The sequence below is a fragment of the Zootoca vivipara genome, chromosome 7 (assembly GCF_963506605.1).
Source record: "Zootoca vivipara chromosome 7, rZooViv1.1, whole genome shotgun sequence".
NCBI classification, from domain to species: Eukaryota; Metazoa; Chordata; class Lepidosauria; order Squamata; family Lacertidae; genus Zootoca; species Zootoca vivipara.
In genome coordinates, this window is record NC_083282.1 from 19,485,431 (window position 1) to 19,501,501 (window position 16,071).

Below are 16,071 nucleotides of genomic sequence, written 5' to 3' on the forward strand. Positions count from 1 at the left end.
ATAACCACCTCCCTCACAGAGCTGTGAGGATAAAATGAGGAAAGGGATGACCTGGAAGAAAAGTGAGGTATAAATGTATAGTGGTACCTCTACTTACATTCACCTCTGGTTACGTATCCTTCGGGATACGTGCGCGGCAAACCCGGAAGTATCTTCCCAGGTTTCACCCCTGCGCGCATGCGCAGAAGCGCTCTACATGCCCTGCACATGCGCAGAAGAGGCACCTCTGGATATGCACACCTCAGGATCCTGGGAATGGATCCTGTGCACAACCGGAGGTACCACTGTAATCATAAGTAATATCTCTTTAGGACTTCTGCTCCATTTTGGTGTTTGCCTGAATGAATGAAGTGGGAAACGGCAGGGGTGAAGATGCAAGCCTTACTTCCAATACGCCAGCTCCACTTCAGACTTGTCTGTATCAACAGGGAAGGCCTGAAGAAGAGTTAGTCTATTGTGTTTGAATAAATGCACATAGAAACCTCATCATGAATGGGGACTCCGTCAGAACAGGAAGATATGAAGTGCAGCTAGCCCTTGCATGCTTGCTCCTGCGCCGTTTTTAAATTCAGCACCAAATGCAATCCCAAATGCAATAAACCAGCTGCATTTAGGATCTCCCAGTCAGAGCTAACATGTTCTTAACAGTGTTCTCGAGCGCCATCCACCCGTGGCGCAAGGGGGGGATTGCGTTCAGCACTGAATTCAGCATCAAAAGCAAGCCCCGCTTTTGCCAAGGAAAGCGGCACAACCATACTGCTGCTTTTTCCTTTGAAGTGCGATCACCTGGCATCATATGAAGTCAGGTGAGCCACCCCCACCCCCCACCCACCCATCAAATATGCCCGCAGAGGGTGGGCCAACATTTTCTCTGCTGCGCAATGTGGGGCTGAGCTGGCATTTTAAGTCACGCTCAGCTCTGTTTCCAATTAAAGTCTGGCCGTCTCTGCTCTTGTAGAAAATGTACTGGGCAGATGGCTTTTACAGCCCACACTGCTCTCCCTCAGAACTATAGCTGCACATCCCGCATTATGTCCCTAATAGACACAGGCAGCAAAGGCATTTGTCTTCCTGACAGTCCTTTGCCACCAAAACATTGGTACGAGTCGCATATTAGTGGTGTTAAAGGAGTCCCTTTCAGCTAGCAGGAGAGTCAGAAGAAAGCTGACCTCTTCCTAATGCATTCAGAATTGCTAATATTTGCCGTGCGTTTCAGAGGCGACAGAAGGGCATAGCAGGGGAGGATTCCTTCATTTCCTCTACTGCCTTCACCCCTGCTAGCATGGCAGCCTTGTGCGGCTTTTAAAAATGATCTCTGTTTTCCAGAGGAATTGTGTTAGCAACAGCAACAGTAGCATTACTTTACCAACTAAATATCTCTCGAGAGGTTACCTCAGCAGGATGCTCTCTGCGGGGACCCGTCCTCTTTCAGTGAGCCTTGGGCTTACCTGCCTGTGATGGCCATCCTTGAAATGCCCCGCAGAGCCCTAAAGTGAGGCTCAGTCAGGGATATTGTGGGAAATTAACGGCATGGCTAGATCCAGCCCCCAGGTGCTGCTCAGAGTTCGAAGCTTGGGGAAAAGTTAAGAGGGCCTAGGGATGGTACAATGGTACCTTGGTTCTGAAACACCTTGGTACTCAAAGAACTTAGAACCCAAACAGTGCAAACCCAGAAGTAAGTGTTCCGGTTTGCAAACTTTTTTCGGAAGCCAAACATGCTCCATTTTGAGTGTTACGCTTCCATTTTGAGTGCCACACTTCCGTTTTGAGTGTTGCACTGAGGTCTGCCTGTTTTTTCCTATTTATTTTATGTTTTTGTTTTTGCGGCTCTTTTTGTTTTGTTTTCGTGACTGTGTGGAACCCAGTTCAGCTACTGATTGTGACTGCAGTACATTGTTTATTGTTTTCATTTTATGGATCAGTGGTCTCGTTAGATAGTAAAATTCATGTTTAATTGCTGGTTTTGGAGTTGTTTTTAAAAGTCTAGAATGGATTATCCATTTTGCATTACTTTCTATGGGAAATCGCACCTTGGTTTTGGAATGCTTTGGTTTTGGAACGGACTTCCAGAATGGATTAAGTTTGAGAACCAAGGTATCATAGTATTATCTTCAAATATCCTAAGGGCTGTCGCATGGAAGAGGGAAAAAGCTTGTTTTCTCCTGCTCTGGAGGGTCAGACTTGAACCAGTGTTACAAGAAAGGAGATTCTGACTAAACATGAGAAAAGAACTTTCTGACAGTAGCAGCTGTTTAACAGTGGAACGATCTCCCTCGGGAGGCTGTAGTCTCTCCTTGTAGGTTTTTAAGCAGAGGTTGGGTCGCCATCTGTCATGGATGCTTTAGTCGAGATTCCTGCATTACAGGGGGTTAGACTAGATGACCCCTGGGGTCCCTTCCAACTCTTATTAGTAGTGGGACCCACTAGGGTGCTGGGGCCCTGGCATCTGCCCAAGGATGCCAGATGCCAATGAGTTCATGGCTGAGCTGCAATTTCAAGCCCCTTATGATTTCACAGCTCATGTTTGACCACTCTGCTATAATGCCTTTCAGAAAGGTTCCACACACACAACAGTTTGAAGACTGGGTTCCTTTTCCACAGAGGAATCATTTGCACTCTCTTGCTTGTTTTTAAGTACGTCTCATTCTTAAAAATCATTTTAGAACTGGCACTTGTGGAAAAATTGATGAAACAGCTAAAGGCAACGGAGAACAACACAGGTTCCAAGGATTTTGTTGAACGACGACACTAATTGGTTCAGTTTATTTGAAACGGTGAAAGAATCAAGGTCCTACCAGTACCACATGGGCAATTATGAGTGGATTGGCTAAGGTAACTATAGGATCAGTTATGGTACACTCTGTGAACATCCATACAAACACAGGATTTATACTTACCTTGAGAGATCTAGGCAGTCAAGGACAGGGGAAGAATTTTGCGCACATTATTACTGGAGAGGGGGATTACTAGGGTCTCTCTATAAGAAGTGATTCACTTAGTTTTAATTTACCCTTAAGTCACATCGATCAGCCTCTTGGTGAATGCAATAGTGAGTGAAGAAGACATTTGACGTGGAATACTGGGTGGGTAGACTCTGAGCAAGAAGTCAATCATTGGGGAGGATTTCAGCAAGAATCAAATGGGACCCTGCATTTCCTCCATTGCTTTCCTGCCCTGAACTTACAGTTCCTGCCTGATCCATCTCTTGATACGTTCCCAAGGTCAAGTATTTCCTGGGCCAGTCATTGGGTGTTCTTCTCCAAGTCATTTTCTCTCCCAGCAGTTTCCAGTGTGGGCCTTAAGCAGCTCAAAATAGTACAGCCTGATCCATCATTCTCACCACTCACACGAAGACGTGCTTCAGGGCCTACCTTGTCATCCTGAGCCGTTCCCTGAATGCAAATGCAGGGTCCGCAGCTGCCGAAACTCAGAGTGCTGAGAAGGCTCATTAATCAAGCTCACTTTCTTTTCTGCGATTCCCCCCCCCCCTTGATTATCAACCAAAGCAGTTTGGAAGAATTGGCTCCTGACAAAGTTTTTTATTTTTATTTTTTAAGACTTGATTCTTTTCAAAGCCTTTGTTGTGGGAGAAGCATCGTAGCCGCATCAGAAGATGGCTTTGCAAGGGTTTTGGTGCTTGTGTCTGTGTGTAACTGGAAGTGCAGTGTATTTAAATGAAATAAATAAAATTTGAAACCATTTCATGCAGGCCACCAGGAGCCGTTTATAACAAAGTAGTGATGTACAGACACAAACACACTGGCACCAGCGCGTCCTAGGGTCCTGGGCACCCACAAAAAAATTGTTGTGGGTGCTCAGCCCCTGCACTATGGGGCCTTGGACATGACTTCCGGGGCTCGAAGGCACCACTACAGCATGCGCAACATGCTTCAGCAAGTGCCCACCTGCCTACCCTCTTACTTGCAACAAGTCCAGGGGGTGGCGCTGCCTGTCAGCTTCCTCCTTCTTCGTCTCAGTGTTGCACCTTGTAAAACTCAGCCAAGAGGAGGAAGGAGATAGAATGAGTTGGTGCTGCCTCTCAGTAGCTTTGGCTCCACCTGCTGTTGGCCTCCCTGCCTTCCACCCTACCCTTGGCAAGAGGAAAGCAGCAATGGCTGCAATTAAAACAATATATGTGGTTGAATATTATATTGCTATTTCATATTCTACTGATTAATTTTTTTTAAAAAAACAAACTTCACTTTTATTCCAAACAGCCTTCTTTAAACCTCACATAATAAGCTAATTTTGGTTAGAAATGTTACAGTCAAAATTTGCTCATTCCAGGAGGATATTAAATAAGTTCTTGGCGTTGCCATCACTTATGTATTGCTGCTTTAAGTAAACGTTTCACCTTTTCTAAGTCCCCCTGCAAGATGTGATCCTTCAGATAACCCCAAAGCAATATTTCAGGATTTAACATAATACCATGTCTGTTCATCTTTTTTATTACTTCCATAACTTCTTTCCAAAATGGTTTGACAAGAGGGCAAAACCCAAAATATATGTATTAAAGCTCTCCATTGGGCTTAACACCTCCAGTACTTTTCCTTCTGTAACCCCCCACCCCCACCCCCAGCAGAGAGAGAGAGAGAGAGAGAGAGAGAGAGAGAGAAGAGGTACCCTCAAAATCGCAATTTATGAAAGATTTAAGAGTGGCGGATACAGTATTTTTGCTATGTTCTGATACATCCAAGTCAGGGATCCCCAAACTAAGGCCCGGGGGCTGGATGCGGCCCAATCGCCTTCTAAATCCGGCCCGTGGACGGTCCAGGAATCAGCATGTTTTTACATGAGTAGAATGTCCTTCTATTTAAAATGCATCTCTGGGTTATTTGTGGGGCCTGCCTGGTGTTTTTAAATGAGTAGAATGTGTCCTTTTATTTAAAATGCATCTCTGGGTTATTTGTGGGGCATAGAAATTCGTTCATTTCCCTCCCCCCCAAAAAAATATAGTCCGGCCCCCCACAAGGTCTGAGGGACAGTGGACCGGCCCCCTGCTGAAAAGGTTTGCTGACCCCTGATCCAAGTCCTCTCTGTTGTAGAGACTGTGTTGCTGAAATCAATTCCCTATTTACATTGAAAGTTACATTTTTCCCCGTACTTTGTGCACCTGTTGATTCTCGAAGAGACCTATATTTCTGCGCAAGCCTACCGACTTGCTCTGAAATGGAGAAAAACAGGACTATTTGATTTAATTTTACAAACAGCTTCCGATTAAGTAAAATGTTGTTATTATGCCACATATATTTTAACCCGATCTAATCCAAGAAAATAGTCATAAAGAAACATCCCCCAAAAGATGGATTGAGGGGAACACCTAGATAACAAGAATTCCACAAATGGAGTGTTGTGACTGAGAATTCCCTCTCCTCTCTCACTACTGGCCTAGCTTCAGATGGGGAGGAGAGAAAATCCAGCTACATCTGGAGTGCCACAGATTCCCCATCCCTATACTAGATGTTTCCAGGGAGAAGGGGGAGACACACACAGGGTGGATGCTCCTGCAACATCTACTTTCATCCAATGTAGTTGATTGACTTGAGTGCCTATTCACTTTGTACATATTTCCATTATATCCATTTAGCCCAGCAATGGATTCAATGCCTCAAGGCAGCTTATCAAGGCACTTGCCCCATTATAACAGAATGAGAATAGGCTCGGATGATATAGCGCATTCATTTCCAGTAACTTAAGTGTAGGAAATGAAGTCATAACTTGGCTGGTGCAGCAGTCAGAACACACAGCCTGTTCTGCTTGTCTCCAATTTGACCTACTTAGTTATGTGCCGATTGAACAAAGCATACCTAAAACTAACCTCCATTTAAGCATTTTCATTCACGTGGAAGTGCAACTTGCCGTCTTGCCATCAACAAATCACTCAACCTCATTCAAATTCACCCAACGGAATCCTTGTCACTTTGATGAAAATAAGGTGTGTTTTTACATACTCCCCCCCCCCCCCAAAAAATCCATGAATGCTAGGGCTGTAGGTGGCTCCCTGATCCAAGGGCTGGTCTAGCATGTTGGAGCAAAAACCCTCTGGAATAGCATCTTGCAGTGCCCCTCAGAGGAGGACAGCACTTGTTTATTCCCATTTAATAAATAGCTACGGTAAAGGTAAAGGGACCCCTGACCATTAGGTGCAGTCGTGACCGACTCTGGGGTTGCGCGCTCATCTCGTATTATTGGCCAAGGGAGCCGGCGTATAGCTTCCAGGTCATGTGGCCAGCATGACAAAGCCGCTTCTGGCAAACCAGAGCAGCACATGGAAACACCGTTTACCTTCCCGCTGTAGCAGTTCCTATTTATCTACTTGCATTTTGATGTGCTTTCGAACTGCTAGGTTGGCAGGAGCTGGGACCAAGCAACGGGAGCTCACCCCGTCACAGGGATTCGAACTGCCGACCTTCTGATCAGCAAGCCCTAGGCTCAGTGGTTTAACCCACAGCGCCACCTGGGTCCCTTAATAAATAACTACAAAACAATATAAATTACCGTAAATCTCACCCAGCATGATCCAGGGTCAACCTGGATCTGGCCCCTGATCAAGGGGCCTTGCATTGTTTCTTAATTAGGATGTAAACCTCTAATTAGGATTTAGGCATTTAATTAGGGTATAAGCATGTGATCAGGAGATGCATGCTATTCTCCAGCCAATGGTCCAAAGGCCAGAACCTTATTTCTGGGTGGAAGCAGAGTCTCTTACAAGTAGAAAAACCCAATGATAGCTGTACAGGCTTCCTGAGTATAGGCCCATGTATTCAGGCACGATACCACATACAAATATATACGCACATATATACGTTTATATAATATATTTGTATCCTTTCTTTTGAGCCATATGGATCACTAGCAGTAAGGTAAAACCTCAATACACCAATCAAATAAGACAATGCATTAAAAAGTCGCAAAAACAACACTGAAGAACCAGCAACATTATATGCTACTTTTTAATCAACTCAAATGTTCCCTGAAAAAGCAGTGTTTCATTTGTTGGTTTTATTACATACATGCTACATAAAACAATAAGAAAGCATGATATACCACTGAACTGCTAGTTATTTCAAATCCTTATACCATGTCTTGTTTGCATCCTTCAAATAACCCAACTCTTCATTTAAAGAACTTTAACAAAGTATCCTTCTTCTTTTTTTGGACGGCACCAAAAGCAAGCGGGCATTCACCAGTGCTTTGGTTTCTCACTCAGTCTCCTTTCACAGCATGTATATCTGGAAGAAGAGCACAGTCAGCCAACATTGTGGTTTGGAAGGGATTTTCATAGAGTCATTTTGGTTTTTTTATCATTTCAGCATGCGGCAAATTGATGAAGATCACTGGCCCTATTACAGTCAAGACATCGGGAACCCGGTTTGGCGCTTGGATGACGGATCCATTAGCATCAGAGAAAAATAACAGAGTACGTGACTTTTATTATTTCTTGCTAGGAGCCGGGCAGGAATTCTACCAGTTGGTCAATGAAAGATGTGAAGCTGCCTTATACTTGGGTCACAGCATAGATCCATTCAGCCCAGTTGTCAGCTCTCTCCAAGGCCTCGGGCAGAAGTCTTTCTGAGCACCTACTACCTGAGAACGTTTTGGCTGGAGATGTTGGGGACTAAACTTAGGGTCTTCTAAATGCAATACACCTGCTCTACAACTATCTGCTTACCGTACAAGTGGGAGGATTGGATCCTGCAGGGTGCTGCTGCTCTTTCATCAGCAGTTTCCCTGAATGCAGGGAAGCCCCGTGGGAAGGAGCAGCAACCAGCATCATGCAGAATCGGATCTTTTGCTTAGGATTCGATCCTGTGTGGTGCTGCTTCAGGAGGCAGGAAGGAGAGGTCAGGCCAGAAAAGCATCAACTCACACCTACCTCTACCTTCTTCCACAAAGGTGCATCCAGCTGTTCGGGTCCACCTTTCTATGGTTTCTCCTCCCCACCTATGCGTAACTCTACTTCCCATGCCCTGCCCCATAACAGCCTGGATCTCTCTGGCCTGCCCAGCCCTATCCGGGGCTGTCTCAACCAAATTCCCCCCAAATCAGCCCGATTTAGTTTGGGGTCTATCCGAATGCAGTGCACAACCCTTCCCTTTTAATAAACATGAAATCAGGACAAACCACATGGGGTGGATCAACATGGAGACATGACAGCCATGTCAGTTAAGGGTCTAATATTACCATGACCTACACATCATTCTCCTTATTGTCCAAAGCAGTGGTTCTCAATCTTTTGGCTTGCAGTGGAACGCTTTACTTTAAAGGAAACTTCAGCAGAACACTTCCGGTAGAATATATTTAAATGAATTAAAAGGGGGCAGAGTTGACCATTAGGAGAGCACACAACAGAGGGGCAACTTTTAAAAGCAGCAAGTTTGAGACCAGGCTGGATTTGATATAAATCATGGTTTAAATCATGATTTAAACCACTAGTCATTAAGACTTGATTTAAATCATTTTTTAACGGAAAGACTCATTCTTTTTGGTATGATCTTAATATTTACAACCAGATGAAGGTTTTATTTTTGGACTAATAAATTTTCAGAGCAGTTTTTACAGTTACAGTATATCTAAAATTACTGCTTTGGTTATACTATTAGAAATACAAAGACAGGTAATTATGAAATTATTGATTATATTTGGATAAGTTTTCTGCTGTACTTTATTGGACGGAGAAAAATAATCATTCCTTAATAACAATTTAAACAATTTATTAGCATATGTATCCATGTTTGTTAACTGATGTGGTTAAATTATATATATATGTACACGTACACACACACACACACACACACACACACACACACAGACTGAGTTTTAGCCCACATGATAAACTTAAAACAAATCCTTATTTCCTGATGAATAGCCTTTGGAACATAATGTAACTTAAATAGAAAACTATCTTTAGAAAGATTTTCCCCCCAAAAGCATTTTATTTTAAAAATCTGATTTAATTTTTTTAAAAAAAAACACGTGATTTAACTGTTTAAAAAAACATTGGTTTTTATCCACCCTCTTTGAGACTTTAAAAATATTTGCGGTCAGTCTCCTGTACTCCTCTGGTCCTATCAGACAGAGTTCTTATCTCCTCATCAGCATTAAGAGCTCCTTCTAGCAAGTGCTAGAAGGGGACAAGGGATTCCCGCAACAAGTGCTTGAACAACTCTTTGGCTCCGAAATTTTGGGGGATGGTGGGAGCCGGTCCCACTCCAAAAATGTAGTGGGGGACTCAAAAGGGTTCAGCCCCTAGAAGCTGGCACCCCTGCACATTAGCTGCTACTGACTTAAACCTTGGAGAGCCCAGCAAGGCAAGGGAAGAAAGGGAAGGAAATCCAAGGAAAATTGCTTGAATGGTCCATTTAATTCCCATGGCGACAGCTCCACAGAAATCACACATTGTGCGTGCTTGTCTGCCAATACAGTTCTTTTCTCAGAGGAACCCCTTGGACTGCAGACTCCAGTGAAAGAGTAAATAGCAAATGTATTTAAAATGATAGACCGACTTGCAAATTATGCTTCTGTCCAAAGTTCACAGCTTACCCTTTCTTTCTTTCTTTCTTTCTTTCTTTCTTTCTTTCTTTCTTTCTTTCTTTCTTTCCTTTCAGGTCTGGTATATGGACAGTTACACCAACAACAAAATAGTCCGTGAGTACAAATCGATAGCAGACTTTGTCAGCGGAGCCGAGTCGAGGACATACAACCTCCCTTTCAAGTGGGCAGGGACCAACCACGTTGTCTACAATGGCTCCCTCTTCTTCAACAAGTACCAGAGCAACATCATCATCAAGTACAGCTTCGATACGGGCCGGGTGCTGGCTCAGCGCAGCCTGGAGTACGCCGGCTTCCACAACGTCTACCCATACACTTGGGGCGGCTTCTCGGATATCGACCTGATGGCGGACGAAATTGGCTTGTGGGCCGTCTACGCAACCAATCAGAACGCGGGCAACATCGTCATCAGCCAACTGAACCAGGACACATTGGAAGTGATGAAAAGCTGGAGCACTGGCTACCCAAAGAGAAGTGCTGGCGAATCCTTCATGATCTGTGGCACCTTGTACGTCACCAATTCTCACTTAACTGGAGCCAAGGTGTACTACTCCTATTCCACGAAAACCTCCACGTACGAATACACGGATATCCCCTTTCATAATCAATATTTTCATATATCCATGCTTGACTACAATGCCAGAGATCGGGCTCTGTATGCCTGGAATAATGGGCACCAAGTCCTGTTCAATGTCACACTTTTCCACATAATTAAGACTGAGGATGACACATAAACTCAACCTTGATATTCTGGCCACCTGAAAGCAGTGTCATTTGTGCTGAACTCAAAAGCATTCTGCTGGGTTTCTCTTAAGTTCTCTTTTTTCCAGTAAGAATTAAGAAAAGGAAATGGGGGGGAGGGAAGCTTTTTCTACAGTATCATGTATTCCAAATATGGCGGAGCCTTTATTTAAAATGATCTGGATGGGATTAGAGGTAACTTTCTTAACTCTACACCAGGCCTGCCATGACTTTGTCATGGAAAGCACTAAAGTTTATTTCAGTGGCTAAAGACATTGTTTAAAAAATAATTTAAAACAAGATTAATGATCTGCCTTATATTAGAGTCAGAGACTAATGGTGGCTTAACTGCATGAATGTCTTTTTCTACCATATATCATTTTTTTAAACAAAAGCAATCTGTCTAAATGCTCAACATCAAAATATATTTGGACAGTAATCTGAAATAGAATGTGCATCGATATTATTTGGGTTTCTCTTTAAAGCAACAAACAACAACCACACTCTCTTCTAAAGTCAAATACTTAAGAATCAGATTTCTTTGGAGGTGAAAAGAAGTAAAATTCTATTGGCTGTTACACAATTTCAGATGCGGTGCTGTACAGTCTGTTTTTAAACTTCTTGCAAGCAATTTCTCAGTGATATGTATTTATACCATTGTGTCCACCATTGTGCAATTGTATCTCTTCACTTCTGTGAAAGTCAACTATTTTTTATAAAAATATATTGAAGTTTGATGGTCTGATGGGTCCATTTTGGAATGGTGTGGATATGAAAATTCTGCAGTCGTCAAGGTCCTCAATTCCGGACTACATACGTGGATTTATTTGCTTGCCCGTTTTAAAAATGTAAATGCTGCTTAACTGGCAAAACCAAGGTCTACAAAAAAACATAAAATATACATCAATATTACCCATTGAAGTTAGAAGGTAGAAACAAGACCTAAGAAATAAATTCAAAGTACACATAAAAAAGTACACATACACAGTAGTTAAAAATATGCATCATCTGAAAACAAGAAAATTACTTAATAGAATGCTTGTCAATCGCATACTGTTTTCAGCAGGCATGTTACAGCTAGGTAGAACTAAAGGTAAAGGTAAAGGGACCCCTGACCATTAGGTCCAGTCGTGACCGACTCTGGGGTTGCGCGCTCATCTCGCATTATTGGCCGAGGGAGCCGGCGTACAGCTTCCAGGTCATGTGGCCAGCATGACAAAGCCTGCTTCTGGCAAACCAGAGCAGCACATGGAAATGCCGTTTACCTTCCCGCTGTAGCGGTTCCTATTTATCTACTTGCATTTTGACGTGCTTTCAAACTGCTAGGTTGGCAGGAGCTGGGACCGAGCAACAGGAGCTCACCCCGTCACAGGGATTCGAACCGCCGACCTTCTGATCAGCAAGCCCTAGGCTCAGTGGTTTAACCACAGCGCCACCTGGCAGAACTAAAGAAGACAACCTAAATTGCATAACTCAGGCCCCTGCTACTACTTGGAAACCCATAAAGACATGGCAGGGGGTACACCTCCTCATAGCTGAAGCTGGATGATGGGCATCGCTGCCCTGGGCTGGTCTTACACTGGATTCTCAGGGACAGTGTCTTCCTCCCTCAGGTTTATGCAGTTGCCTTACACTGGGGAAGGCAAAGTGTATGTTAATCACACCCGCCTGGGTTGTACGCTATTGGCCCTAATAACATGTACTATTCATAGCTGCCAAGTTATCCCTTATTTTAAGGGATTTTCTCTTATGCTGAATAGGCTTCCTCGCGAGAAAAGGGAAAACTTGGCAGCTATAGTACTATTAAAAGGGGACTTAACCAAGCAGTGGCTTTCCCATGGTCTATATACCTTCCTTACGCTTTCAAGTGTGGGAAAAGAAGTGCTAATGCAGACAGAAAGCAGCTGCATTCCCTAGTCGTAGGGTGTGAGACCCTGTCTTGGCTTATCTGTAACAGATCACAAGCCTTTGATCCTTTTTTAGAGCCTTAAGCATTTCTACTGGAGAAATGCCGAGTACAAAGAAATCATATTAACTCTCATCATATTGATGAGAGGTACGGATAGCAGGCTGTGATAAACGCAGGCCTGGTAAGCCAGGGGCGTTAGAAGGGGAAAACTGCTGGACATCCATCTAACTCCTCGTCGTGCAATTCTCTTCTGTGTATTCCAATACAACTGTATTGGACTGCAGGTCCCATCATCCCTGGTTGGCCAAACTGACTTGCGATGATGGGAGTTGTAGCTCAAGAACAGGCATCCCCAAACTGCGGCCCTCCAGATGTTTTGGCCTACAACTGCCATGATCCCTAGCTAACAGGAACAGTGGTCAAGGATGATGGGAATTGTAGTACAAAACATCTGGAGGGCCGAAGCTTGGGGATGCCTGCTCAAGAGCCTTTGGAGAGCACCATGTTTGCAGTCCCAGGAAAATAGAGTAGATTTGAAACACAGCGACTCTCATCTATGGTTCCCAGATACTTCAAGTGTCCTTATTTTCCAGGGAAAGTCCCAGATTTACAGAAGCTGTCCTGGGTTATGATTTGATCCTGGGATGTCCCACTTTTCCTTAGGACATCCCTCTTTTCCTCGGAGAAATGTTGGAGGGCATGGAATAGCACATACCTATTTTCATCGGAGAAATGCTGAAGGATATGAAATAGGACCTCCCTATTTTCATCGGAGAAAAGTTGGAGGGAATTAACGCTTCCGTGTTGCGCTCATGAATGTTGGTGGAGGCAGTCATCTGCATTGCTAGTCAACGGGAGTCAGGGCACACATTTAGTCGCCAGTCTGCAAGTGTACATAACCCAAAAGTAAAGATATCAAGTGATAAGCCAGCCCTAAGGCACATCTGTGCATACTTCACCTGTCTCTGACGTTACAGTTATAAAGATGCCCTATTGCACCTTTGAACTCAAAATGTGTCTGTTGCCTATAATGGGCACAAAGGAAATATCAGTAATAATGTCCCAGATGATTGTCTATAAGCACATGAGTGTTGGGGAGAACTGCTTCCATCTCCTGAACTGTATCATCAAAACAGCAAAATGGTGATAACACGAGAAAAGCAAATGGGGAAGACAAATTGGGGCACTGCCCCACCAACCTTAGTCTGTCCTCAATAACCCCACACCTGAACCTTCTTTCTGACAGCCACCAGAGGGTGGCAGGGCCTCCTCCTTAGTCTCAGTGCTGTCCCTTGTATAATTCAGCTGGGAGCAGGATGGACACAAAAGTAGAATTTTTTTGGTTCTGCCTGTCATTGACTCTGGCTCCACCCCCCTACAATTTCCTCTTGGCACCATTGGTGGGAAGGGAATCTGTTTGGGAAATCTGCTATTTTGCTTGGGAGGGAGGCTTTCAAATGCCATTTCCTTCTAGACCCAGCAGGACTCTGTAAATGCAGAAAGAAAAGCTTCTGTGACATCGGAAGTCAGAAGACCAAACTTCTCCCTATTTGCCTGTTTGGAACTCTAAAGCTCTAAATGACCATCTTGCAGATTTCTGAAACATTCTGGGCATTTTGGGGGGGGGGGCTTACTTAATCTCAATAATGGAATACTTATGTGTCAAGGTCTTTCTATCTTAATTATTTTCAAAGGGTCAAAGAATATTGCCAATAATACAGAGACAAGAGTGGAAGGAGAGGGAGGGAAAGAAAGAAAGAGAGAGGGGTGGGGTCTTTTACCATTGACTTCAGCAAAGAATGACCAGATATCCTTCCTCTATTACTTCCTTTTCCGGATAGCAAAACATCCAAAGCCTTGCTGGAACCAAAGAATCCATGGTTAGTCTGAGATAATGGGAGTTGTATTCCACAATAACTCAAGAGCACCACAATGGTGTACTAGGGATGGCTGAATATATTGATTTAATTTTCTCCCTGCTTCTTATTTTTCCAGTCTGAGAATTCAAATCTCCATGTCTCCATCCACATCATTTAAAAAAGAAAAGACCACATGAAAATTCATCAGCATTTTAGTGTGAACTCCTCCTTATATACACTGCTGTAAACAATTTTGCCTATACATTTTTGCAAAAAAAAAAAAGACGCATTTGTGTATATAACTTTTACTTATACATGCATTTCTATGCACACTTTACCCTAATACATGCATGTTTGAGCCCATTACTTGGCCAGAGAACTGCATTACAAAAATTCAGGTAAGTGCAGACTGCAAAAGATGGTTTCCGTCTCAGTTCATATCTTGAGTCAGAAAGTGTTGATTACCGTAGGTAAGTACACCTTGAAATGTGAACTGAATCAAATATCATAACATAGAAAGTGTGTGTGTGCATGTGTGTGCACATGCATGCACATCTATGCACACAAGGAAGCTTCCCAATAGGGTTCCTAATAATATAAACGGATCTCCAGCTGTCGGTGGTAATTCAAAGCCACACCACCATCTCAGGGATCACGATGTCTGCAGATTCTGTTCGTGAGCTCAAAATGCTTTCTTCTCCCGCCATCCTTTTAGCATAACTCCTTTTTGGCAGTTCTTGCTCGAGACACTTAAGATTATGATTGTTGCTCCACAGATGTCATCTGTCACAGCATGCCAAGCCAACCATGGGAAGAGCTGCTTGCTTGAGTGTCTTCTTGGCACTGAAGTGACTCCAAGCTGAAGACAATAATCAATTCCCCCAAGAGATGAGTGTGGCAGGATAATGCAGCAGCTTAATCCCCGTGTTGCTTCACTCTCTCCCGGATAATATTTATTTCCAGGCCAGCCTGGTGGTGCTAAATGCTTTTCAGCTCACTAGGCCAGATCCACCAAGTTCATGCAGCAATCGCTAGCTAAAACAGAACACAGGAGAACAGATGCTCGCAAGTCCAAAGAAGAATTGGGGGAAAGAGATGCAGACGAATGGTTCATAGAAGGTTTTTTCGTTCACATAATTTTGCCTTTGCCATCATATAGCTGTAAACCCATATAATCCAGCCGTGGATTGCCGCAGGTGGAAGCAGTCGTCCACATGCACAACAAACACAGGACGGATGCATTTTTTTTTACGCTGTTGAGGATCCCACAAACACATTGCCTGTGACTAGAGATAGAGGAAGGCTGTTTATAATCAATTTAATGCCAATGACAGGCAGAGCCAATTAATTATCGTTTTGTCTCCCATCTTGCTCTCTGCTGAATCCTACAAGAGGCAACACAGATACTAAGGAGGAAAAGTCTAAGGAGACTATGTCTTTGGCTCTGGTTCAACCCATGCCCTCCGACATTCCTCAGGTGAAAATGGGGACATAGAATAGCTCCCTCCCCTACCCAACTGACCCTCCTCGGTCCCACCTTTTTGGTCGCCGTCCCCCACGGAGCATTTCCAATCAGAAGAAGGGTGGCCTGCCACCACCACTTCACCAATGGGACACAGCACACACACCGTCCACCACCCTGAAAAAAACCCCATAATCCCAATGTTTTATTATTATTTGCTAGGTTTACAAAAAGAAAAACACACACCGATAAATAAAATTTAGAAAGGGGCGAGATTAGATGTGGAGACACATTCTCCCCTTCCCCCCCCCCCAGCTCAGTCGCGGTGGTGCTGGTGGGGACCCATTGTTAAAACCGTGTTTATGGAAGACAATCTTACTCGGCTACGAGTGATCGCCAAAGAAGAAGAAGATGGGGAAAATAAGGACATTGCAGGCTCAAATCAGAAGCTGGGGTAGCTTCTGAAATTCCAGGACTGTCCCTGGAAAATAGGGACACTTGGCAGGTATGTCAACCTACCGTTAGACTCATTGACTTTGTTCTACCAA

The 16,071-nt window shown here is 43.8% G+C and overlaps 1 protein-coding gene across 1 annotated transcript in view; it reads left to right on the top strand.

The window, feature by feature from the left end:
- OLFM3 (olfactomedin 3) overlaps window positions 1–10,960 on the top strand; it is a 62,594-nt gene extending 51,634 nt beyond the window's left edge. The window contains exons 6-7 of the mRNA XM_035122750.2: window positions 7,314–7,420; window positions 9,609–10,960. Coding sequence (XP_034978641.2) covers window positions 7,314–7,420; window positions 9,609–10,286 — 785 coding nt within the window. The 3' untranslated portion in view covers window positions 10,287–10,960. The remainder of the gene's footprint in view (window positions 1–7,313; window positions 7,421–9,608) is intronic.
- Window positions 10,961–16,071: the final 5,111 nt, after the last annotated feature.